This window comes from Oxyura jamaicensis, chromosome 4 (genome assembly GCF_011077185.1).
Source record: "Oxyura jamaicensis isolate SHBP4307 breed ruddy duck chromosome 4, BPBGC_Ojam_1.0, whole genome shotgun sequence".
Classification (NCBI taxonomy): domain Eukaryota; kingdom Metazoa; phylum Chordata; class Aves; order Anseriformes; family Anatidae; genus Oxyura; species Oxyura jamaicensis.
Window position 1 is genome coordinate 77,735,371 of NC_048896.1, and position 26,239 is coordinate 77,761,609.

Consider the following 26,239-nt stretch of genomic DNA (forward strand, 5'->3'; position numbering starts at 1 on the left):
GGGAGGGGGGGCGGGATGGGGACGGCGACGGGGCGGGCGCCGGGGGCTGCAGCGCGGCCCGGCCCCGGCGGCGGAGCAGCAGCGGCAGCAGCGGCGGCGGCGAGCGCGCGCACGTGACTCCGGCGCTGGGCGCCCGCACACCGCGCCCGCTGCCCTCGCCGCCTCCCCGAGCACCGTGCGAGCCGCCGGCAGGGCACGGCTCGGCACTGCACGGCACGGCACTGCACGGCTCGGCACGACTCGGTACTGCTGGCACGGCACGGCACCCGGCGCCGAGCAGGCGGCAAGAGTTTGCGAAGGCTGCCGCTGCGTTGCCTTCCCGGAGAGGCTGCGCGCCCGGAGGATGGCCGGCTGCGGGCTGTCGGAAGACGCCTTCTTCTCGTCCTTCTTCTGCAACTACACCTCCTCCTGGGAAGCCTCCTACAACCAGGTGAGGGCACGGGGGCAGCGGGGCGCCCGTGCGGCCGCGGGAAGGGGCCGCGAGCGGCTCGGCTCGGGGAGCGGAACGGCAGAAAAGAGACCTTTATTTTTTATTTTTCCCTCTTTTTTTGGGTCTTTTTTCCCTTCCTTTTCAGCCCCCATCTCTCCGCCCTCACCCCCTGAGGGGAGCGGGCAGGGCTCCCTCGGCACGGCCGCCTTTTGGGGCCGGGGGCAGCCGTCGGGTCCCTGCCTGCCGTCCCCCAACTCCGCCGGGCCGGAGCGAGAGGCTGGGGGCGAGCGGAGGGAGAGCGGGCATCACGCCCGAGAGGCGGAGGAGCTATTCCGGGAGGCTCCGAAACGCCTTTAATTAAATAACCGGTGTAGTCTGCTGCCCCCGCTGCTCGCCGGGTGCAAGTCCGCGGTTAGAAACTACGGGGACAGACGGGGGGACGGACAGCCAGACACACAGACAGCGGGGCTCCGGCGCTGCCGTGACGGGGAAAGTTGGGCGGCGGGGGGCTGCACCGCAGCCGGCGGGGGCTTTCCCCCCTCGGCAAGCGCCGCTCCGGGCGCAGTTACGGGGCCAGCCTCGGGGGCAGCCGGCGGAGCTGCCCGCCCCGCTGCCCTCACGGCGCTGAGGAGCCGCGGCCGGGGGGCGTCGTGAGGGGAGCGGGCGCCCGGCGGCGCCGCGAGCCGGCCCCGCGGCCGTTGGGGCTCCGTAACGGTCAGCGGGGCTCCCTAACGGCCCGCGCCTGACAGGGCTGGCGGGCTGAGGGGAGCGGGGTGGCGGCTGTGGGGGTCCGCCCGGGGGGCTGGCGATGCCCCTGTGGTGCTGAGGCGCCTCTCGCTGCGCCCCGCTGCCCGGCAGCACCCCGGCTGGCGGCCGGCAGCCGTGCGAGGAGCCCTGTGAGGCCAGCAGAGGAGGAAGGCGGACAATAAAATGGGGCTCCAAGCAGTTTCGTTCTCTCTAAAGTTTCTCTCGTTCCGAAGCGAATCGGTTCCGTGAGGGAGCGGCGCCGTCGCACCACAGGCTGCCTGCCGCTCGTCCCTCTCGGCATGGCAGGGGGAACGGGGAGGGTTGCCGGCACATCCAGAGTTATTTATTCTGAATACCAGCCTTGAACTGTATCTAAGGGGAAACAGGGGAGGTAATTTAGGATGCGGGAGGTCTATTTATAGAAGGGCTGTACAAACTGTAGGATATATACACAAAGTTGAATTAAATATGCATGATTAGGAAAGGAGTTGAGAAGGAGAAGGTGTAATCATTATATAGCATTACAGCAGGAACAGATGAGCTTGCAAGACTTTCCAGGGTGAAGATGAGAGGAATCTCTGAGATACGTATTCTTTCTGGTGCTCAAGGCTCCTTTCTATTTTCATCTTTTACATATTACGTTAGCATTTACATCAGTCACATTCACCAGCTGAGGATTAGCGGGAGATGCTAGTCTGAATATGAAATCAAAATGAATATGGGATTTTGCTGCAAATACATTTTCTTACAAGTTTTAACGCTTAAGAAGGCAGGCTTGGCTTAAATTTGACAGTCAGCCATGTTCATGTTTGTTTGTTTTTTTACCTGAACTGCATCCAAAAAGAAAAAAAGCTTGCAGACCATTTTGCTGGCTAAATATAGCAACGTTGCCGAAGTAGGATCTGTTTTGTGTACTCCTTTTAAAACAAAACAGCAAACAGGAAAACTTTAGAACAAAGTGCTGAGATGAGAAGATAGGTTGACTACTGGAAAAATAGTTATTTATTCCTAGATCAATATGATGCACTCTCAACATCTAGTACAAGGTAAAAGGATCCTTTGTATAATAGCGGTTCAGCCATGGCTTACTAAAAGAATCTCTTCCTGGCATCTCAAGACACGTTTTAATGAAAGTATAAGTAATCAAAGTAAGACTTAATAATGGAACCAGTCAGGATAAAGAGAACAGTTGTTTCTTTTGGAAGCATAACTTGATACCTGACAGCTTTGAAAGCAGAGATGGGATGTTAGCTTTACAAGTCAGTAAGGCTGAGCGATGAGTTTCAGCTTATATTTTTGATGCATTATTGCAGTTCATTTTTAAGCACAAGGCTATGCGGGTGATTTGTTGGTCATGCTCTTGGAAGGAACTTTTCCCATTGCATATTGAATTCAGAAGTGCATCACAGAGAAGCTTGCATCAGATGAAATATATCTGGAAACTTTCTGAAATGTCTTTTGAATCCATTTCTGAGATAGTCTTCCAGAAAGCAAGTCTCCGTAATAGGCATAAAGATGACTTCTTTTCATTTCTAAAGAAAACTCCAAAAATATTAACAATTCTCCAGAAGTTTGGTATCTCTTTCATGGCTAATTTAGTACAGGGACTTAACTATTATGAGAAATTCTAGCATAGACAAACTTGTAGATGTAAATCCTGGGAGCTGTGAAATGCTATCGCATAGGCTTATCTGTGCTGTCTTGCCAACGTGTGTAAACTCGAGGCGAAGGAATATCCGACAGATTTCTCATTGATTCATTCTGTGATCTGCATTTTAGGCTGTCAGTAAGGATGCTGCTTTTCGTTCGTTGTTTAGCGAATATTCAGTCTTCAGAAACTTCCCGAGTCTGCCTCCTGGCTTACTGAAAATCAGTCTCTGAATTGGTAGTGGTGAAGAGCAGCTATTTCTAAGTACTGCAGAGGGGGATGTTTGGCCTGGGAAGAGCAGCAGGTATATTCTTGGGCATAACCTATCTTTCCTTGCTGAGCTGACAGCATATTTGTATTAATTATTTTTCGCTCTCCAGTCCAGAACCGTCTGCGTTGTTGTATTACTGAATCTATATGGTTGGAAGTGCCTGGGAATCATTTAAAATGTAATTTTTGAGGAATGAAATCCTATGACTAAGGCATAAATCTGGATGCTTATTTTAATTCAACCTCAAGAAAATCCCTGCAGTGTAGAAGCAAAATGAGACTATGCTGCCTGATTACTGCCAGTATGTCAGAGATCTTTCCCTCAGCGCTCACGGAGGGCTTGTTACCTGGCACCATCTCTTCGTGCTGCGTTTCCAACGTGGCCATACTTTACACAGTGCACTTTTACAGGATATATGTTGTGGATGTAGACAAGTCAATGAAAGATTAAGCTAAGAGCAAGCTTTATGGCTCCTCTATTTGTCTTTCCATGTTCAGGGACAAAAGTACCCCAGCGCAGCCCGATCATTCATCCAGTATTGTGGGGGTTCTTGATTGGATGTAGCTCACTGCTTGTATGCATTTTCATCTTTTAACTAGAGTAGGTCCAGTGGCTTCATGTCAATTTTGGTCCATAGCCAGTGAGACTTTTTTTCTTATCTAGGAACTGTTGAAACAATTTTTTTGTTGTTGTTGTTTGAATAGCAGAGCTGAGGGTACATGCAGGTTTGAAAAGATGCTAAATGAGTTTGTGCTAGTGCACTGCGCCTGTGTAGCGTATAGTATGTGTACATATGTTGAATGAAAGCTGATACTGCACAAGATTGGGCAATGCATGTTATGATTTTTGTAGACCTTCATAAACAGAAAAAGAATCAGTCAATTATTTTACATTGTTTGAATACCAGTGGAATAAAACCATCATCCAAATTCACTTATATTTTAGTAAAACCTTTAGCATTTCTGCAAATTAAAAGGATATTGTCAAAACTAAATTAGTTAAGGAAAAGCAGCGGTCCTGGTTTAGTGTTAACAGAAAAGACTTACTAAATAAAAAAGAAGTGAATCCTGGATTTTAATTTTTTCCTGACTTTTTGTATCCAAGGCTGGTGCACAAAACTGGGGAAAATGGGACACGGTAAAAATGAAAGTGAAACTGGAGGGACCTTGGCATCCTAGGTAGAAGATAAATAAGATGCTGAGAAAGAAGCTAGGCTTAAATAATTCAAATATCTATAATAAAAGAGATTACAGACTTTTTTTTTTAAAAAAAAAGTTTTTAAACTCAATTCTGTTTCTTTCAGAGAGTAATGCCTTGATCAGACATTCAATACAGTAAATTCAAAAAGCTTCAGTCATCAGCAGTGAATGGTACCATTTATTTCCAAGGTTTGTCATCACCATTGCACAGCATTTGAGAGAGTAGATTTCAAGACACATTTTTTGCCTACTTCCAGTGTTATTCTGGTTGTTGTTTAATAAACCCATCTGCAGTCTGGGTGAGAAAACCAGTGTATGCTGTTGGCAGTCTCATCTGGCAAAAAAAAAGCACAGTTTAAACTGGGTGCAAGTAATTTCCTCTTGCCCCAGAGCAAAACAGATAAGTAAGTGGTACAGTAGGGCAAAGTAACCAAAGTTTAAAGCAGAAAATGGGCAAGATGGTATTTTTGTACCTGAGTTTAGATGAAAAGCTCAGGTGCAAATTTTAAGGGACAGGTATGTCTGTGATGAACTGCATTTTAGAGCTTTACATGAAAGGCAGGATTTTAAAAGAATACAGTTGCGTTTAGGAGGAAATGTCAGTAGTCCTAGCAGTGTATTCTGTAGGAACAGGGCAGGGAGTTCTTAGCTGGTCAAATGTTCATGTGGTCTAAGCAGAAATGTAAAAGTGCAGGGTTTGCATTGGAATGAGAATGGGGTCATCCACCCTTTGTACTCATCATCAGGGAAGCAGAACCTTCTTCCAGAGAGACCATAGGAAATCAATGAGTACACTTTGCTAGTGTAGAGATAAATGTGCACTGCAGAAGGGTATTAAATATAAAAGGGCAACAGTAAAATGATTTACTACGTGAAGCAGTGGAACTTTCTTTTGGTCACCTAAAAGACAATTTTCTTTCTTCCTTTTATTTGTTTGATAACATAATTGCATTTTTTAATACAATTAATCTGAAAACAAGCTGGCAAACAAACTATTTTGCAGGGATTTGAGCTATATAATGCAAGCTAGGAGAGGCTTGTTTACAAATGGCAGCTTATTTAAAAATGTATGCATGGTTTTGAACATATTACCCGACATTTATCATTTAGATTATAATCATCTGACCTGACTTTACCAAAAGTTAATGGGTTTTCTAATGCGTGTTTTTTTTTTTTTTTTTTTTTTTTCCCTGAGGCAGTGTGGATGCTTGCGATCCAGTTTGTCTCTCTATGACCAGAAGGTATCACTGAGGGATACCAGCGCGACGGATGCGCATAGGAGAGAACCTGACGTACGTTTAGGTGTAGAGGCTTAATGAAATGTGGAAGAGCAGGTGCACAGTCCTAATGTGCTGGTGCTCTTTTATTTCCTCTGATGTGTCTGTTTGCTGTGTGAGCAAATCTTCTTGTACGTCTGAAACCTATAGGACTGTAAAATTGCTAAAAAGGAAGGAAAGCCAATATTTTACAATATCTTTTGTCTTAGGCACCGTGTTCTCTGCAAATGGCAATTCTTGTGTCTACTCCAAAGGTAAAATTAAGGTGAAGAGAGATTAATAGCAGAGCGGTCCTTGCTCTGGACACAGCACTTGAGACATGGTGGTCTTAATTTGGAAGGAAAAATGGAGTACTCTTGGTTCAGTGTGAATGGGTTGGGACCTAGGATGGCAAGAGGGGTGCCTGCAATAGCCCTTTGCGTGGGAGCAGGAGTGTGCTGCGAGTCCCCCCGCATCCTGCCCCTGCTGTGCTTGGGTTTGTATCGTGGGTTGGTCCTGTGGGACACACGCTGAATTCCTTTTGGATAGAACAGAGCCGGGAGATGTTCTGCAGGAGCTCCTCTTCTGTATTGGAACTACAAATTGACATTCAGCTCACGGGACGAGACCAGAACCTGGGTGAACAAACCTCGCCCCCAGGTGTGTGATGTTGGTGTCGGATGCTCAGCAGCAGCTGTTCTGCTCTTCCAGTGCTGCGGTTCTGAGCTGCTCGCTGGCGTAGCTCTGTTAGTGGAGCCTGCCTGAAGGCCCACCACTGGTCAGGAAGCCAGTCAGAAGCTCAGGGCTAGCACAGTCACCTGGCATGTGTCCTTCGGTGGCAATCACCAGGCCATTATTCCTTCCCTCAAAAAGGGGTAGTTTGGGTTGGCATGAAGAGAAAAGGTTCATTTGATCGCTTGTAATATAACACACGCGGGTAAGAGGCACTGGTACTCTGAATCTCAAAAGCCCTCCACATTTTTAACCCATTTTATTATTTGCAAGAGCAATTTAGTTCCTAATGTTAACAATGAGTGATTATGATTCTGTACTTCCGTTTACAGCATAAATTAGCATTTTGTTTTCCATTACAGCTTTTGAATGAGGAATTATAATGTATAATTTGCTGCAAATAGATGTTATCATCTCTTTGGTTGTGAACATCCACATAAACTTGAGCAAATGATAAAAATGGAATCAATTACTTCTCAAATGGAAATAGTTTACAAACCTTCACATACAAAATGGCAATGGAAGCTGGTTATTGTAACAAATAATTACTTTTTTTAAAAAAACAACATTTATTGAATTCCATTGACAAGTTAGCAATTGTTTATAGAGGATTTTACTGTCCCCCCTCAAAATACATGCCACATAATAATATCTGCATTTTTTAAACTACAGATAGCCTCCATGGCCCATGTGTCAAGCTTTGACCACATATATCACCTGTACGTATGTTCCAGAAGGGGAGCACTGAGCCACAAGTTACACTGATGCTGATGATGGTTAGAGAGTCTCACAGTACCCTGGGATTGGAAGGTCAAGACTGAAGTTACAGAAGAGAGAAGGGAAGAGTATGTGTAGTAGGCTGCATCCAAAGCCTGCTGAAGGTGCTGTGAGGCTTTTTGCCACTTCACAACTGCCCATACAGGTCCTGGTTGTTGGGAGGATAGAGAGGGGGAGGAGACAGTACTGTAATTGCTTGAATGAGTGGATGCAGCAAATGTCTGCTGGAGGGGAAGGTGATTGTACTTCACTATAATGAGTTTACCAGTATGAATTACATGAAACAAAGTTTTCTGTCAGTTGCTATGACATGTTTTTGTTTTATAAAGTTATTGTGCTTGGAAAAGTATCACTCCACAGCCAGAACGAATGTGAGCAGTTCAGGATCCCATCCATTCTTTCTTTGCTCCTTGTAGACCTGCTTCATCTTGCCTAAGGACATAATCCATGCAGCATTTTCAGCCCGCTCCTTTCAAGGGCACCAGTATTCTGCATACTGTTTTGCATGTGTGTTGTATTCTGGTCCTCCGAAGCTCTGACCACTTAAAGCCGTCACCCACATGACCTCAGTACCTGAATTTGCCAGCCTTTTTCTCATAGTCTTCACTGCTATCCCACTGCACCTGTCCATGGTGGATGCAATATGAGCCCTGGTTGAACATACTGAATTGATTTCCTCATTCCGCTCCACATCTTACATCTACTTAAAAATACAATTCACAATCCATACTTTGCCTCATTTAGGGCTTTAGAATTTAGACTTCTTGTTGATCCTTTCAAAGCCTTTGCATAATTTAGCTTTTCCCTGTTTACTCTGTTACAACCACTGTGTTTACAAATGATGCTAGATTTGGTGCTTGTCTGGGTTGTTTCTCCTCAACGGCATTTTTTTGCTATCCCCACACTTCACCCTTTGACGTAGAGAAGTCGTGAGCTAGCAGAGGAAGATTACATAAGCTTTCTTCTGCCTGGTCTCTTGAAAGCCATCGTTACCTAATTATTAAAAATGGATAAACTTAATTTGGGCTTGGAAAGCTATGGAACAAGCTGAGCAAAAAACAGTAATCACCCTGACTGCTTCATTTCCTTGCAGTTGTCTGGCTCTCATTTCTTTAGGTTGGTGTCTGCTGATGTGCTTCAGTCTGTCTGTAGATCAGCCTCTTTTAATAATTAAAAAAAAAAAAAAAAAAAAAACAACTCTAAAACATTACAGGTGAAGTAGTTCTAGGGGAAAAAATAGCGATAAAATGGGACTAGCATAACTTGCAATTCAGGGTGCTGTGTTCAGTGTCCTTCTCTTGAGACCGTGGAGCTGATGGCTAAGGATGGATATTTCTCATATTGTTATTTTTGAGGTAGCTATTGGTTGTGAAAATTTACTTTCTTGTTTACACAGTATTTTTTTTTTTTTTTTTTTTAACTTTCTGAACACACTGTCTGGGGCTGGGGAAGGAGGTGAGTGTTATGAAGCTGTGTATTTGCAGTGAGGCTTTTTGAAGCTTAGAAATAGACATTTGTTGTAGCAATCATTTCTAAAACCAAGTACCAGCGGCTCTTCAGGAATGTGTGCATGGCTCCATAAAATGTATCCAGTCATCCTGGGGTTCCTGGACTGAGCAGTTTGCAGTCTCAGAGGTGTACTTGGATTGTAAAATCGCACTCCAACAAGATAACTCACTTCAAGCACTTGTTTTCTTCTTTCTATTTTACTTTTCTTATTTTCCTTAACAGTCAAATCGTACGACGTGACTTGGTGTATCTGCTGAACTTTGACTTCTTATTCATGAAGCTTCTCATTATGTCTGCTACCTCTCTATATGCTTGTAGTTTGCTTAGGCCTTGATCCAGCAGACCACTTAATTGCTCAACTCTACATTCTTGAAGTCAGGAGAACTGCTTAAAACGTGTGTGGTGTGTTGGACTGGGGCCTTAGACAGCTCTATCTTAAGGTCAGAGAACTTTGCTTCCTTCTTGTTTGTTAAGCACTTACCATACTCGCAGTACATTAGAAGTATTGATGGTAATTATGGCAGCGGGAGCAAGAAAGCAATGAGGAGATCAAGGAAACCTAGCAATGTTTACAGTCTTGTTTATTGCCAGTTCAGTCTCTTTCTATGTTAAATGGATTTGCAAATAAAGAAAAAAGTCTTGTGATGGAAGGAATAGGTAGTGCATTAAAACGCAACATTTCGTGCACTGACAGAAAGCCATGCATGAAAGATGCTTAAGGACAGGAAACTCCTTCTGGACCCTAAGCAAGGTTTGAAAATAAAAAAAAATATGGCTGAAAACATGCAATGATTTTAAAAAAAAGGTTGTAAGTAGGACACGCACAAACTTAAATATTTAAGTTGTTTACAACAATGAGTAAATGAACTACTGACCAAATAAATTAGTAAAACAAAAGTAAGGTTGCATTTCCAGCCTTTTTTATTTTCATCCAAAAGACTGTTAATTGCTGCAGGATTAAAATAATTCATATTCAAGCATAGAAAATGATAACAGTGTGCAGAAGCTTGGAAGCTCCAGCTATGCAGAAATAGTGAAAGGAATACTTTTTTCTTTGTGTGATGTCAAAGCCAAAAGAAGGAGAGGAGGAAGAAAAAAAAAAAAAGGGAGAGGGTTGTGGCTCTTTGATGTCACTTTCAGAATAAAAATAATGCTGTAAAAGAACCGGCATAATCTTTTTCTATTTATCTAAGTCCTTTTTCTCTAAAGAGTTAGGGCAGCATTGTTAATTGATTTTTCTGACAATCATAATAACAGTTGTATTAGAAATAATTTACATAGGAATTCTTGTCAGAAGCTTGAGTCTTGCAGAATCCATTGTAGAAAAGTGGGTAGAGAGTGGATTATTGTACATTACTGTTCTCACAGAATTATAATCTGCTTGATTGGTAAAATGCGTGTGCTTTTTGCATTGTCCACTTTCAACCGGTGGTGTCTTTCCAGTAAGATTTGCTGGTTCAGTACTAATAGCATCAGGATATCTTGTGCCCTTTCAGTATAAATAAAGGTTGTCCTAACAGCTGCTCGGATTGTGCTGGCATAGTATCTGTCTTTGCTGGACTGCCAGTTTTTGGCTAGAGTATTTTAACACGCTGGAGCTTTTCTCTGGTTACCAATGGTTGAATCATTTCCAGCTGTGAAAACAGATGTGTGCCTTTTTGGGAAGTAAAGTTAATTAGGGGAAGTTTATGAATTGCTCCTTTCAGTTATTTATTTATTTTATTTGGGGTAAGAGGATGCATTTAGGAATAGGAATAGTTTATTATCAGCATGAACTTTATCAGTTTATCAACATGCACATAATTACAAGGAAAATTCTGGTCATACCGTGACAAAAAGAGCATGTCAGTTGCCCCATGACATGTTGAAAAACATGTTAAAAATGGAGGAAATACTTTGTATTTGAATGATAACTGTTCAAGTTCAGACAAAACCGGCAAATGAAGGTGACCAGATGACCTTAGTGCCTATTGTATACTAATATTGCTATTCAGGCATTTTGTAAGGCTGGCTCAGTCTTCCCAAATCTATATGGACAAATGCTTTATGTCTCATTCAATTTTTTATTTTTTTCTTCTTTGTCTTTTATCTTTGTTGAAAGGAATTCTCCTAGGTGAAAACTCCTCTGAAAAATACTTGCCATGCTCCAGACATCCCTTTGCCTTTTGTTTTTAGCATGGTGATTTGTATCTTCAATGTTGACATCTATTTTTACATCTGCTGGTAGGCAAAACGCAGTTGTTATGGAAAAGGAAACGTTTAGTATGAAGAAATTGAGAGTTTTGTGATTTCTGTGCTTTTATTCTTGATTGTTACATGAAATAAATGGCGGATGATGAAAATGAAACTAGCAGCAACTCATTTAATTTTTGTTAGTCCTGTTGCAGATAGGTGTCTTACGAAACAGAAGGCTGTTCATTAGAGCATCCTTGAATGTGAGCAACAGTGTGCATATGGTAGGGCTGCAGAGTAAAACCCCAGATGTACAGAAGTGTCGCTAGAATTGTCACTATTCCTTCATGTCTAAATGAACTATCAACTCACTGAGCAGCATTCATCTTCTCTAAGACTACTACAACAGTAAGTTAGCAATACAAACAAGACAAATGTTAACACATGTAATTTGGATTTTTTTCCTAGAAAAAAATGTGTATTTGGAAGGATCACAGAGAGACTATTATAAATAATAAATACAAAATTCTCGTGGAGATTTTAAAAGTGCATATGTGAAACTACTGAGCTTTTATTCTGCCTTGGGTACACTGAACTATCATGTCAACTGCAGGACATATTTGATGCTTTGGATGCATTCCCTCTGCGAGGGTCTCAGTGGAAAGCATTACGTGTTCAGAGGAGTGTGCTGTTTATCTTATTTATATTCTTGCAGAGAAAGAGGAGATGGAAAAATTCTCTCATTTTAAAAGCACAGGAAGCGGGGCAGTGGTCTGATTCTTTTTTTTTTTTTTTTTTGTACGGGGCATTGCTTCCTGCTTGAGCAGAATGACTGCCTTAGGATTAGCAGTTGCCTGGAATGATGAATTAATGTGGCAGTACTACCTGCAGTACTAGTTCCTATGACCGTACCATGTTATATTCTTATTTCTGGGAGTCATTTTTCCAGATATTAACTGTATGGACTGGTTTTGCCCCAATGGTTGCATGTCTCAAGTGAGGGTATTTGTTTTTAACAGATATCAATAAATGTTATTTTTACTGTCTCCAGGAATGTTATTAAAGAAAAAAAAAAGGCAAAATTTCATACTATGGTAGATAATTACATTTTATCACCAAGGAGAACTTCTTTAAAGGATCCTTTTTAATAGGAGTTTTTTTTTTTTTTTGTATAACACAAGCAATTAAGAGAACAAATAAGAATAAAATGACCAGCATGTTGAGAAATATTTTACAAAAAATATTTCTTTTATAGGTTAGAATGTGTAAAACAAAGTGGCAGCAACAGTCATCTGTATTTGATTAGGAATTGGAAGGTTATTAATAGTACTGATTACTTCGGCTTAGTTAAGTCTGTTCTAGTATTACTCTTATTTGTTTGCAACAGTAATCAAGCTCACTGTAAGCCCTTATCTTTGACCAACCAGAAGAAATCATAAAAGGAAATAATTGTTTAGTGAGAGACTTTGATGACAGCATGACTCTTGTGTGGGAGACAAGGAGATAACACTGTCTGAATGAAATGATATAACCGAGGTAGCTAAGGTGATAAATTCTTCAGTAGTCTTGTCCTCAGTGGTAAAATATACAGCAAATTAAAGATGTCTTTTCAAGAATCATCTTAAGAACTGATACTATTTGTAATTTGCATGTTTTGTATTTGCATGTGTAGAGAGAGAGTGAGGAGATTCGGTGTTGAGAATAATACAATCTTGTAAAGCTGCAGGTTTACCCACAGAGTTAGACCAGATGATTCAGCCATTACTTATTATCCAGTCATCCCTGTATTGAATTGAAAGCTGTGGTTAGTGTTTGACTTGTATTTGACCAGCTTATTTTCCAGACATGAAGTATTTATCTGAAGAAAGGCATCAAGATACTTGGTAGAGCCTTTGATACTTATTGTACTGGTTAATCATCCTCATCATTTGCTTTCTTTAGAAAGCTCTGTTTTTCATTAGATTTGTTTGGAATTCATTTTCTTGAAGAGATTCTCTTTATGATTTGATCTGGTAGCTTGGAAAGCCCTTCAGTGTCTTTTTTTTTTTTTTAATCTGAAAATTAGTTTTACTCAAGACACCACTGAGTTTTCTTTTTGTTAAGCTAATCAGAGTGACCTCTTTAAGACTCATAGTGGAGGATGTTATTTGCAGACCTCAAGTATATATGTGCAACTTTTCTATTTTCCTTCCAGTTTTTTGATTTCCCTTTAGGAAAGTTAGATGCTGGAAATATGACATGGTATTTCAGAAATGCTTTCAGTACTAAAGAGAAGAATTCACTTTTCTGCTTCTTCAGTACATTCAATGTTCAAATTAATTATTTTTTCACTGCAATATCTCAATGAGAGCTCACATTGAGTCTGTTGTGGTCTGCAAACCTTACCATCTTTACTGGGTTGTGGTTATGTAGGATATGGTCTACCGGTTAGGACATTGAGTACATCAGCTGTTTGTTAGTCTGCACCTTAGTACTTTGCTTTATTCAAACATATTTTGTTAAACCAGCCATTTTTCATCTTTATGACTCTTTGCCAGTCATATTTCTGTCTACTAATTTTATCATCAGTGTCTTTATATCCCTGATGAAACGTTGAGTGGTGTGAAGCCTAGCATGAGTCCTTGCTGAAACCCAGGAGAAACTTTTCAACCCTAAGCTAATTCTTCATTGACAAGTGTTTTATAATCTCTCTCCTACCCCCCTTTTAATATACTTAAATGTGCTCTTATACAGTATCTTCTCAATACTTAAGTCTGAAAGTCATGCTGTAATAAATCAGCTGCCTTGCAGAAAGTCTCCTACAGATGCATAATTACTGAACAAGTAGTCTCATCAAATATTTGAGTTAAAATTACTGGATATTTTTAGTGAAGAGATGCCAGTCCTCTAGTTAAGTTACACGTCTACGTAACAGCACATTACTTAGTTCCTGCTCCTCCCAGGAAAGTTATATTTTTGTATTCATAGTGTCTAAATGAGCATTTTTATAACTTCGGATCTATAGAGGCTATACTTGACTTTTCACATGCTTACACATTTAGTGCCTATACCAAAAATACAGTTATAAAAGCATTGTGTTGGGGGCAAGACTTTACACACGATGACACATAATGTGTTAGTTTGCCAGCTTCTTGTGTGTGTACCCTGGATAGCGTTAAAGTACTTCCGTCTTTTTCTAGATAATGCTTGAATAACTAGAAACATATTCAGAATTGGTCTAGACTGGGGAAAAACAACAACAAAAAAATAAACCTTTAGGATAGTCTTGGCTCCTTAGTTTAGTGCAAAAAGGAGAAATAAATGAGAGACACTAAATCCAGATTCAGTATTGCAGAAGTCAGTCTGAGCCAGGGCTGAATTACTCCTATATATGTGAAAATGAGCTCTATGTGTTACCTGTCGTGCACACGCTTCATCTGCCTCAGACTCCGTTGGCCAGGACTGCTTCTGAGAGAGGTGGCCCTGGCGGCCCCCACTCTGTCCCCTCCTGCCCTCAGGCCAGTGCCACCTTGCTCCCCTCTTGCCTCTGGCTCTCTGTAGCCACACAGACCACCTGGGGCACCAGGGCAGCAGCACAGGCTCAAGAGAAAGCCAGCTAAGAAACGGCAAATCCGTGTGTTTCAGCATTGGTGATCCTGTGCTGGTTTCTCTGTGGTGTGGGCCTGCGGCCAGGTGCACTGAGGGAGCGACCAGGCACTGTGCTCACCTTTACTGCCCCGCTCTGTTGGCATGGCTTGTTGTGTCCCTCCGGACAGAAAACTCTCCATTCAAATTTGCCAGCTTCGTTGCACATGTAATTGCTCCATAACCTTGTTCTCTCAAAATGGCCTAAAATAACTTAAGCATTGAAAAAAATCTGCTCTTACGACTCCTAAGAACCATAGGCAAACCTGACTTCATTTGGAAAGAGCTTGTGTTTGCTTGGAAGGACCATGGCTATGCTGTCGTGCTGGGACACCGTCAAGAAGGGATGGCAACCCACTGGAGAGAGGTTAGTAGGGCTGGTAGCCTGGCTCAGCTGGAGCCCAAGGGACAAACCAAATTCATCCTACATTTGTGAAAGCACTAAACAGGGAGAGGTACTAAGTAGGTGAGAGTTAAGTGTTTTTTTTTTTTTTTTTCTCATTGTTTTGTTTTTTTCTAAGAAACATCGGAGGTGAAATAGGTCTGGATTTCTTTTTCAATAGATCTGGAATTTTCTTCATTGAAGAACTCTAAGTAAATGATTACATTTTTCTGTAAGTTTGTATAGAGAATGTGCTTATTCCCCCACCCATCTCCTTCCTTTCTCCCAAGGAAGTAATGATTTTGATCATCCAGGCTTTTGAAGGCTCTTCTTCAGACATCTTAAATGGGGCTGACTCTCTGTGGCTAATTATTTAGCATTTATTGAATTTTGGGGCTCTTTATGATCTGTTTTTGAGCAATCCAGTCTTGAGAATCAGTCTCTTGATGTGCATTGTCTCCAGTAGTTGACATGTGAGGACAGCTTGCAACCGTATTGAAGGGAAAGCTATGTGGTGACACTGCTGGGCTGAGTTACGCAGGGAATTACCGATAGTCACAAAAATTGATAACTGTAACTAATGTCTCTCTTCTCAATAATGTGCTCTTAGGATGTTTGTTAACCACAGGTGGAGCTTTGAAGACCTGATGGATTTTTTTTTTTTTTTTTTTAAATAATCCTAGCAAGCATGGTAGTTCTGTTATGTATACCCACAGTGCAGAGCTCTGAACTTCATTCAGGCTCTTGAGCCTTAATCCCTATATGTTCCCCTAGAAAACAAAATTTGGTGATGTGTTTTTTGCTTGGAGATGGTACAAGCTGAAGACTGGAACAGGCCTATCCTGGTGTCTGTGCCAGACTTGTGTGAGATAAAACACAGCCTGAAAGGTTTCCCTGTAAACTGTCAGCAACCACTGAGAGTTTTGATTTGGAAGTGATGACTGTATTTAGAGCTGAGTCCAGAGGGCTTCGGGTAACATTTGTCAGAGGTGCTGAGCCTTGTTTTCTGAAGGCACGTGTGTGAGAAGCAAGGTGCCTTTCCGTAAGACTTTAGGAAAGCTCTCTGGAAATGTGTTGTGCTGTGTAGGAATATTTGAGACGGTTTTAAATGAACTAGCTCAGATGACAAAGCAATGGAGATACATGGCCCTACAGTCTTCTTGTGGATTAGTTACTGCAGTAGGCAAGCTAGTCAGTTTTTCTTCATTTTGTGTACTATTCAGATGGAAGGAAGGTTGTGTTGGATATCTCTATTCAGCATTGCCCTTTTGCACATAGCATATGCGCATTTTAAAGTTACTAATATAAGTAACAACTGAACATGAAATGAAGGGAATTCCAAGATTTATTCTTGGGAGGAGATGTAAGAAATCTCTGTCAAAACAAACCTTAAAGATGATAACAAGTTCAGGTTAAAAAGCTTAGTACTCATATTGCCTGAAGTTAAATATATATATATATATATATATATATATATATATATATATTTCAATCTAGCATAAAACCAAAACAAAAGTACGCATTGAAATGCCTAGTTTTATGTTAATTTAGATGTATTTATGTGTCTGGAAACTCAAGATACTTTGCTGCCAAGCAGTGAAAATGCCATCTGTGTAACATTTTCTTAAATAAGTTTATATATGTCTTCTTTAAATTCTTAAAGATAAGAGGTGACTGTTTTTGAAGTGAAAGTTAATGGTTTTGAATGAGCAAAAAATACTTAATACTCTAAAAGAGAAAAGGTATATCCATACTAAGTAATCTAACTCAAAGATAGTGTGGCAAAACTTGATTATAACTTACATGCATAGCCAGTTGTATGGGAGGAGAGAAAGTGCAGATATTTCAAATCTTACAAACAAAACTGTAATCAAAGTTTAAGAATTGTCCTGCTGATCCTGTATTTAATGTTCTCCCCAGCATCTTCCTGTTACGGAGTAGCACAGTGTGCAGCATTTAGTATGTGCTTAATCACTCTTCTGTTTTTAAACAGATCTTCTTCAACTGGTAGCAGCTTTAAGAATTATGTGAGTAGAACTGCAGGAACAAAAGTAAATGAGAGAAGACAATGTAATGATACTCTATACTTTATGTATTAGTTTTCTTTCATTTGGGAACTCAAGGGGTATTGCTTTTGGTTGCCAAATGTTAGGCTGATTGCTTTCAAGGTGAAGCTGTACTATGCTGCTTTCAACTGATACTGCATGATTAAGGTAATAAGTAAGTGCCACTTAATTGGAACAGGCCTGATCTGAAGACATTCCAGGTAACTGATTTAAGCCAAACAATACTTAATTGCAATGACTGTTGCTTAATGGGATGGTAATTATGTGCATTGGGGATGCCTTCAAATGATTCATTGGTGGTCTTTTGTGTCTCCCTCAATGTTGGCTCTTTTTTCTGTTATTCAAAACAGCTTTCAGTCTCTTCATAAACAGCCATGATTCATTCAGAAAGTGGATAAACCATTGCGGTGGTTGGCTTTTAATGGTTCTGTGCCAGAGCTTTAAAATCAGCTTGCTTAAAATCATAATGCCTCTAATGATTTTTGAAGACCTTTTTACGTCCTTTCAGGGTTTTGAAGCTTTGCTTTTGCTTTTTCATTTTTCTCTGTGATCAAGAACGTTAGAAATTGAAATAAGAAAAGACAAGTCACATAATTCTGTATCTGGCTTCTGGGTTGTGGCAGGCGCTACTAATGTTGTGAGACTTAGTAAATCATAGAAGTTGGTATGTTCTCTGCCCTTGGCAAATCATTGACTCAGTTCAGTTCTGTCACACTCTTTTTGGGAGGATTGCATGTTTTCATCTGCATGAGCCCTCCTGATCTGTTACAAAAAAACACTTTGCAAATGGGGTACCCACATTTATGGTTGAAATGGTCCAAACATGAAAATGGGTCCTTATCCCACTTTCTCAAACATTGCCCTACCAAATACTTGTTTGTACCTTCTTAATTTGTGTACCTTCTTAATCTGTGATTCTGTATATTGGCCATTGTGCTGAGAGGTGGTGTTTTGTGAGGTAACTTGGCAGACAAAAGTTCCCTCATGGTGCTTATATTACAGTTCCTTTTTAATTCCAGAAATCTCATGCTTCCATATTTTTCAATTTTATATCTTGTTTACAGAGTGAATGTATTGGATCAGCATAAGTAACTGTGTTTGAGTTTAAAAGACTTAAAATCTTTCCATTTGTTATTTCTAGACAGCTGGTGCTTTTATGTCCCTTTTTCTCTCTTATTACATCTAACACTTGAAATGTAGGTAGGTTTTACTTATAGCTCCTGCAAGGAGTGATTTTTCAATGGCAGGAACATATGTAAGAAATTTTCATTATTTAAAAAATAGACATGTTTCTCTGTCAGCAAATAGACTGCAGATATGAAAGCAGGACAGTGTTTTTATCATGAACCTCAGAACCAGCATATATTGCTGCCTTAAAAATTAAAGGACACTCCAGGGTTTGTAGGGTAACACTTCCCTTTTTCTTCCATTTTTCGTTATCTCTTTACTTTAGGAATATTTAAGAAAGAACTTCAGTGACACACATATGAAAGGTGGCACAGAAGGCTTTGCTGGGAAAACCAAAAGTATGCATCTCCAGAGCAGCAAAGTTGTCTTTGACTCCAGCCGCAAGCACTCTTACATATTGCATCATATCTCTTTATTTAAATCAGCTGAGAATATCTAACCCCATTTCTTTTGAATGAAAAAAAATATTAGAAATATGAAGCATTATTTTCATCAGCATTTTCCATGTATATGTTTATAGAAAAGTGGAGAAACTCTCAGATAATGTCTAGACTACTTAATTCATTGGCCATTGCTTCCTAGAAGGGATTTTTTATTTATTTATTTTTTTTTCCCCCCACTCCTGCACCTTTAAAGTGGCAGACAGCATTTTCAAAATGTTTCTGTTTTGGTGCCTTTATGCTTCTGCCCTGCTGTGACATTTGTTAAAGGGCCTGACTTGCAGTGGGTAGAGATGTGGTACTTTCAGGAAGTGTAAGCTTCTTTAATATGCCTGAAGGTTGGTTCCATTAACCTGCAGAAATTAAAACTAATCCCAAAATATTTAAAATGTTTTCAAACCCACTTTGCTCAGTAAATGTGAAGGTTTTTAAGTATATTAGTGAGATGTAGGCCCTTGTTTTGATAGGTGTTCTGCTTACTAATATTCTATCTTTTATGTCAAGGTCTTACTTTTTTTTTAAAGCAAATTAATAAATAAGGAAATTGTAAATCTAACATTGCCTGTGTAATACCAATTATTCTAGTTCTCTGATGTATAAAGAAATACTTCTATCACAGCATGACTTATACTTCAGTGCAACATAAATGCTATTCTTTCATCAGTAATTTCCACATATATACCTAAAAATTGAAGTAAAAGCCGCCATAAAACATAGTTGAGTTAAATCTGTTGACCAGCCTATAGAGCATGTGTACTTCTTTGTGAGTGGATGGTTTTATTGCTTCTCCATTAAATGCTTTCCTAATTATTGCTTTCCTTAAAAACAATATTTATAAATATTTCAGAGTAAAAGTATCAGTAATTACAATGTTTCAGTAATATGTTTTCAAATAAAGGTAATGCTTATTAGAGAGAGACAAAAACTAAAAAATAGCAAGTTTTAAGCTATCAAAACTAGGATCTAGGTTTTGATGAGCTTTGGATTGGTGGTTAGGCCAGAGTATAGTTGATGCAGATAGAGATGGCTACCTTCTGCTGAGGGCCCAGCCCTCTGTACGTTCCTTGGGGTGGTGTAGTGGAGCTTTTTTTTTTTAAAGGTTTTCAGACTCTAAATCCAAGTCTTTCCCTTACTGGTTGAAGTATCTTTTGAAATAGAATTTCTCTGGCTCAGCCTGATGGCTGTGCCAAACTACTTGTGAAGTGTCCCCTTGCCTCTCACCCAAAAGGCTGGGGAGGCTTCCGTCTCCATCTTATCTTCCTCCTCCACCTGAGGATTTGATCGCTGATGTGGGAGGAGGCTGGCAGCCACGGCTTCAGGCTGCTGAGGCTGGAGCAGAGGTGCCGGTCTGATCATCGTGCCCCATCCCTTGTTTTGTGGCACAGATGAGAGCAGAGTGTTTCTCAGTGGTGCTGTTGCTGATGCAGTTGTTCTGGGATCTGGAGCCTCTCAGTTTTTCATAGCCTTTCTTTTTTTATCCTCCCTTGGTGTCTCATGGTTTGGAACAGAGGAGTCGGTGCCCAGGGGGCTTTGTGGTGTGACTGTGCGTGATGTGCTAGCACAGTGAGGAACCAGGAGGAGAGCAGGTTACCCCAGCTGACTCAGCTAAGCCCCTTACTCATACAAGAGGTAACTGCCATTGTAGAATAGGGGCATGAGGGAAAAGGAGACAATTTCATAGGTTTCTGTGGTAGTTTAGCTTATTTACTGTGGAAACTGTGGCTGAAGAGAGGCTTTTGAAAGCTGTGCAAACTGGGAGAAGCTAAGTGCCCTCATGAAACACAAGTACGGATGTAAGAAAGACATGGAGGGCCTTGTGGAAGAAGCAGACAAATGGGCCATCTGTAACCGTAGAGATACTACTGCTAGATGCTGGTAGTGCTTCTAAAGTCATAAATTGATAATGCTGTTAGTGTTAGATGCCAGAACTGCTGCTAGTGTCCAACAGCAGGAGTGATTTTCCCACTGGGAGAGTGAGTCATGCTGTCCCTGTGGAGAGAAGTGTATTAAAAACGTGGAAACCAGTGAATTACACTAGTTTTTGGAAAATACTGAAATATATCTTATACAATGCCTGCGTTGTCACATTGCAAATAGGTTCAGATACGTAACCTATAGCAAAATAGGGGCCTGTACAGGACAGGTCTGTATTAGGCACTACAGCGATGTGTGAAAGGATGTGAGGAAGGAGGGAAGGGACACAGACAAAGGGCTTAAGGTAGAGATGGATAAATGATAAATTAGGGTTGGCTTTCCATCAGTGATTGTCACCCCTCTAGTAGGAGAATGCAGAAAATGTCTTTTCCACCAGCCCCAGCAGCTGATAACACATCCCCGATTCCCATTGCCAGGCAAGTCCATGGTCAAGCTGCAAAGTCAGGCTGGGGATCAGGGTCTGGGTGAGGACCAGTGTTCATCATATTACTTGCACATTGTCCTACCTACAGGAAAAAATGTCTCAAGTGCTGCATCAGAAGAAGTAAAAGGAATTGTTGTAGTCCTCGAACTGAGCAATAAAGGGAGAGAGAAAGTGATCCTGTGAGCATGGGAAGGGCAAATTACATGGTATGGCAGGTCTTCTCAGGAACACTCAAGGACTGAAAGAAGTTCAGTAATACAGAAATGGAATGGATGAAACGCTGTGTGGCGGAGCTGCTGTCACTTTTGCCTGACTGGGAGAACAGTTTGTGACTGGTTGAAAGTAAGAGAATATCAGGTTTTGCATGAGTCACGGCAAGCCAGGAATGTAACTCACACAGCTCTGTTCAGCATTGCTCCGCACTTCATTGTTGCAGTAGCAGCCCCCGTCCTGTGTGGGGTTGCTGTTATAACAGGCTATGTACAAGCGCCAAACAAAAGCTCTATCAGACAGATACTCTTACCCTGCACATACAGTGGCAGATATGGTAGGTGAGCGCAGGCAGGTGGGGAGGTGCAAGGAGACAACAAAACACTTGTCTCTAATCTCTGTGCACTAATGTACTTTCCTGTTGTGAAAACAGGTAGGGCAGAGACCTGGTCTCCCAGGGGCCAAGTGCCTCCTTCAGCAGTTGTTTTCCATTGATATAAATGGGCTCTTTGGGGAATGTGTCATAGCTGTACAAGCCTTTTTTAGAAGAGACACCTGAGAGTTGTGAGAGAGCCATGCGGCCAAGTCAGAGCCTACTTGTACCAATAGAATGACTAAGACTTGTGCTGATGTAAAGAGTGCCTCAGTAAAGTAAGCAGAGATGGAGATACGTGATAGAATGGAAGGTGAAAAAACTGCTTGAGGTCTCTGTGCTCCCAGAGAAGTATTACTTCGCTGACTGCAGTAATGATTTGTTTGTGGTTATACAACGTATTTTAGCTTCAGAGCGATGAGTCAGAGCATTTCACAAACAGCGTGATTTTAGTGTAGCATATCCCTTTGCAGCCTGAACTTAGACTTCCATGCTCTTCTAAACCAACGTGTCTCACTTTACAAAAGATGCCTTACACACGCATACAGTTGTGCATTCAAAGAATTCTGTCTGGCTCCCAAGAAAGCAGTCTTTATTAAATCAGACACCAGAAGATCAGCTTGGGTTATAAACTATGTAGCAAAACATAAAATCATTGTCTTTTCTATAATTTTTTATACAAACAAGGAGGTAAGGAAGTCAGTGCCTTTTATTCCAGTCCAAACCTTTGTAAACAAATATGCTGCAACCCTGATCTAATAGCATACAGAAAAGCTGCTAGTGTGCAGCTCTTTTTTTTTTTTTTTTTTTTCCTGGTTAGGTACAAAGATCTTGGCTTTGTTCATGTTTGAATCAGGTAAACTCTCTGCATTTTGAACCTTGCAATGTAGTGTTACACAAAGAACCGAGTTTACTTTAAAGGGTGGAAATACTGCCTTGTGTTTGGCAGCAGATAGTTTTGTAATATTTGGGTGATGTCGTGTTGGTTACCACTCAGCAGGTCAGTGCAGGCAGTTAAGCAGTTGGTTACATGTACAGAAAAGTAGATCTTACGTGACCAAATGATGTTGACAGACCATCACAGATTAGGTTTAATTTCCCATTCCCTTCTTTTAGAATAGTTCTTTTTGAATCCCTTTTTCTTTTAGGGTTTGATGTATTGCAACCCATGTGTTTGGAAATTATGGCAATGAATATCCATGAAAATTAGGTATGAGTAAATCAGAAGTGGAGAAGATCTGGAAAATGCAAATCAATTTAGATTCACAAAATTTATTAACTTTTTGGAGTTTTTTTTTACTCCCAAGAATATGCAGTATATTATGTCCAAGAAACATCAGTTGTATCAGGGAATGGGGGCGTCAAAGGGAGAAAAATAATTTTATCTAAATAAAAGTTCTGTGCAAATGCTGAAGAAAACCAGAGATGATGTTGCATGGCAGAATTCATCTGTTCCAGCAAGTGTGTATGCTGTAGATGGAGCAGCAGCTGAATTGCTGTAGAAATTAATTTGCCCCACACAGAATAAGTTGAATAATTTACTAGAATAAACATGCAGGGCTGTGATGAGAAACCATCTATTCAGTGTATCTGTAAGGGGAAAAAATGAAAGTAATCTTGTAACTTGCTCTTTGTAAGCAGAGAGAGAAGACCACGATTTCCTGGACTCCCTGTGTGATAGGGTGGAGAAGCAGGACAAAGAAGCCCCTCTGTGTGCTACCATCTTGATGAGCAAATAGGGATACTTGGAAGAACAGACCCAACAATATTTGCACCTGAAAACACAAAGGAGAAATCTTAATGGTTGGCCCTCATACTGATGCATGTTCCTTTTCCCTGGAGGAAGGAAAAATCATTAGAAATCTGTTCCTGGAGCAGTGCAGCTGTGTACCATGCCAGACATGGGATGTGTGACAGTTGCATCTGGTTTCTGTGTGATGCATACAAAGCCTGTATGGTTGCTGTCAATCATACAGAGGTGAGGTATGATACTAAACTAGTTAAAAAACAAACAAAAACACAAAGGAAAAAATGTATGTTCTGATTTTGTTTTTCCTTCACAGTAAAGTGATAGGATGCCCCAGATCTCCAGCAGGTGAAACCTGACAGAGGGAAGTGAACTCCTTGGGTACGTGTATGTCTGTGGGCTGTGAAAGCAGGCCTTCACCTGCCATCTTGACCTGACCATCATTCTGGCTGTATGTGTACCTTATGCATTCACCGCCAGCGGACATGGGTGCTGTTCCCCTGCGCTGCTCAGGGGGAGGAGGTAGAAGAGGGTGGGTGGGGGGATGGTGTTTTCAGTTTGCTCTTAGTTTCTCACTGGTCTGGGTGCTAGTAATAAGATATAAATTCCATTAATCTAATTTACACCAAGTCAGTTTTGCCTGTGACAGCAATAGGTGAGCGATCTCCCTGTCCTGTCTCAGCCCTTGAGGTTTTATTTTCATTGTATGAAAAACATACAACCTCCCCCCGCCCTGTAGTATTTTCTTCTGAAGATGAGGAGTGAGAGAGTGGCCTGGTGGTGCCCAGCTGCCCGTTGGTGTTAAGCCACCATGGGAGAGTTGCAAATCTCTAACGGTTCAGCAAAGTGCTAATGAAAATAGACAAAATATGGTGAAATGAAACCTAGCTTTTTATTTCAGGCATCTCAGAAATGCCAGCCTTGGTGCTAAATTTGATGTATATGAAATATTTATCATATATATATATAAATAAGATTTAATCAGAAGAAAACTATTTGATCCTTCATACAAGAAAGAGAAGGAAACAAAAAAAAGGTACAAAAGCACCATTTGTTTTTTCACATCCACTGTTGTTTCTGAATCTTGGCTTTTGTTTAGAGGAGAAAAAAAATGGAGTGTTGTTTTCATTTGGTCTATATGAGAAGATGTTTGTGTCTTCTACACAATATAGAATTATTTCCATCAAAACCAATTGAATCAATACTTTGTTTAGGAGACTTTCTGACTTCTTTTGCTGGAGCCTTATGTCACGTTAATGGCGCATGTGCAGCTGTCCCCTGTTCTCCCCAAAACATTATACAAGTGCTGTACTGGGTTTGGTTTGCATGTAAAACATACTCTGTAAGACGAAAAGCTTTGTGTTCCTGTTGAGCTTTTTAGGCAGGTGGATTTGGGGAAGTATATACTCGAGGTGGATTGCATCGCAGGCAGTGCTAACCAGTAGTCTGTCCAAAGTGGTTTGGGCTCCTTCAGTAGCCTAAGGAAAGAGACGTGTCCACAGGATGGTTGACCCTCAACCAGTGGTTGAATTTTATTGCACTTGTTCAAATACGTTACTCCTAGATGACTGAAGGGGACACAAATCTCATCTTTATTAGTGTAACAGCAAATGGCCTGGTCAGAGTGGGTAGTTGAACCAGGAGCTGCCACAGCAGGTGAGGATGTTTGCCTTAAGACACAGTATAACTGGCATATTAGAGGTAACAGCTGATTGTAACTACCTGCTGCGTGCTGGGAGCGGTGGCAGAAATGTTCTCTGAAGTTACAGGGAGGGCTCTATTCATGGTTACAGTCTGGTTTTCTGACTTTGTAATGTTCCCTACCACACCAAGTCCTTTGGAGCATAGACTTGTGTATAGGCAGGTTAGGTGGCTTGTTGTAAGTTGGCAACAGTATTCACCACAGTGGGTACTCTGGTACCCAGGTCTTCAAATGTTTGAGTTCAGTAGTGTAGCTGTGTGCCTTTTTTTTTTTTTTTTTTTTTTTTCCTCTTGAAAGAGGAACAGCCAGATTTCTTCGGCTGCTGATGCCTATAAAATTTTGACTCGCAGAACTGCTTCTCTAACCACTGCTGGGAAATGAGTTCAGTGGGGTGGTTGATGGAGCAGCTGCTCCCTGCACCTTGCCCAGCTGAGAAGATTATTCTGGTGTCAGTTGATTTGTCTTTCCTGCCTACCTAAAGTTCTTCCCCTGTCCTTGCTTGGATTATCTTCTGGTGAATTTGCCAACCCTTATACGTGGGATACATTAGTGAACCAGACTTCCTTGTACACACTTAATTCGTTGTGCTCTCATGAGAACAGTTCTGTGCTACCCAAAGCTTACGATTAGTCTGGCTTGTGAAGGCTGATTCAGCAGACACATCTCCTATTGCAGTCTCAAGTGCGGCAAGCATTATGCATATCTGCTGTATCAAATTCCATGGAGCTTGTGGGTGGTTTAGAAATAATGTAAGCTAAGCAGTTTTTGAGCACAGCTTGTTTCTGTAGATGAAGGAACTATAGCTTTTACAAAGCACAGCTTTTTAATTTTTTTGTCCTATACGTTAAAGAGAGGCTTGGAAGTGAGAATCATAGAACCACAGAATGGTTTGGGCTGACACAAAGAAGTTTGTTTTGTATTTTGGGTGAAGTGGGAGAACCCAGTTTGTGGTGCTTAGGAATTTTTGGAAAATGTGACTAGAAGATCATGAAGTTTGAAAGCGCTGCTCTGGCAGAGACAGAAATGTACAAGCTTTGCTGATTTCATGTGCCTGGATTTACATGTGTAGTGATTCCTCTCTGTATCATTAAGGATTCCCCCTCCTTGTCTGGGATAAGGCACAACACCTGTGAACTAGCCCTTCATGTGGAACCTAGGAACAAACAGCGTCCACTGCAGGAGGGGCACAACTGACAGTGGTATGTGTCTGGGACTTGCTCTACAGCCTCCCTGAGATCTGAGTGCAGTATGCAATAGCAGTGAATACTGCATAGGTAGTGTAATCTTTCCTGATCTTTTTTTGGACTTTTTTGACTTTTAAGTCCATTAGCACTGGAGCTGCTGGGTGCAAGGTGTCCTTTTGCAGGAGCAGCTGAAGGAGTGGCATTGCCTGGGTGGTATTCCTGA

The 26,239-nt window shown here is 41.2% G+C and overlaps 1 protein-coding gene across 1 annotated transcript in view; it reads left to right on the forward strand.

The window, feature by feature from the left end:
- The first annotated feature begins 12 nt into the window (after nt 1–12).
- Nucleotides 13–26,239, forward strand: part of PPARGC1A (PPARG coactivator 1 alpha) — a 361,421-nt gene continuing 335,194 nt past the window's right edge. Inside the window, exon 1 of the mRNA XM_035324741.1 lies at nt 13–430. Within this exon, the coding sequence (XP_035180632.1) occupies nt 344–430 (87 nt within the window). The 5' untranslated portion in view covers nt 13–343. The remainder of the gene's footprint in view (nt 431–26,239) is intronic.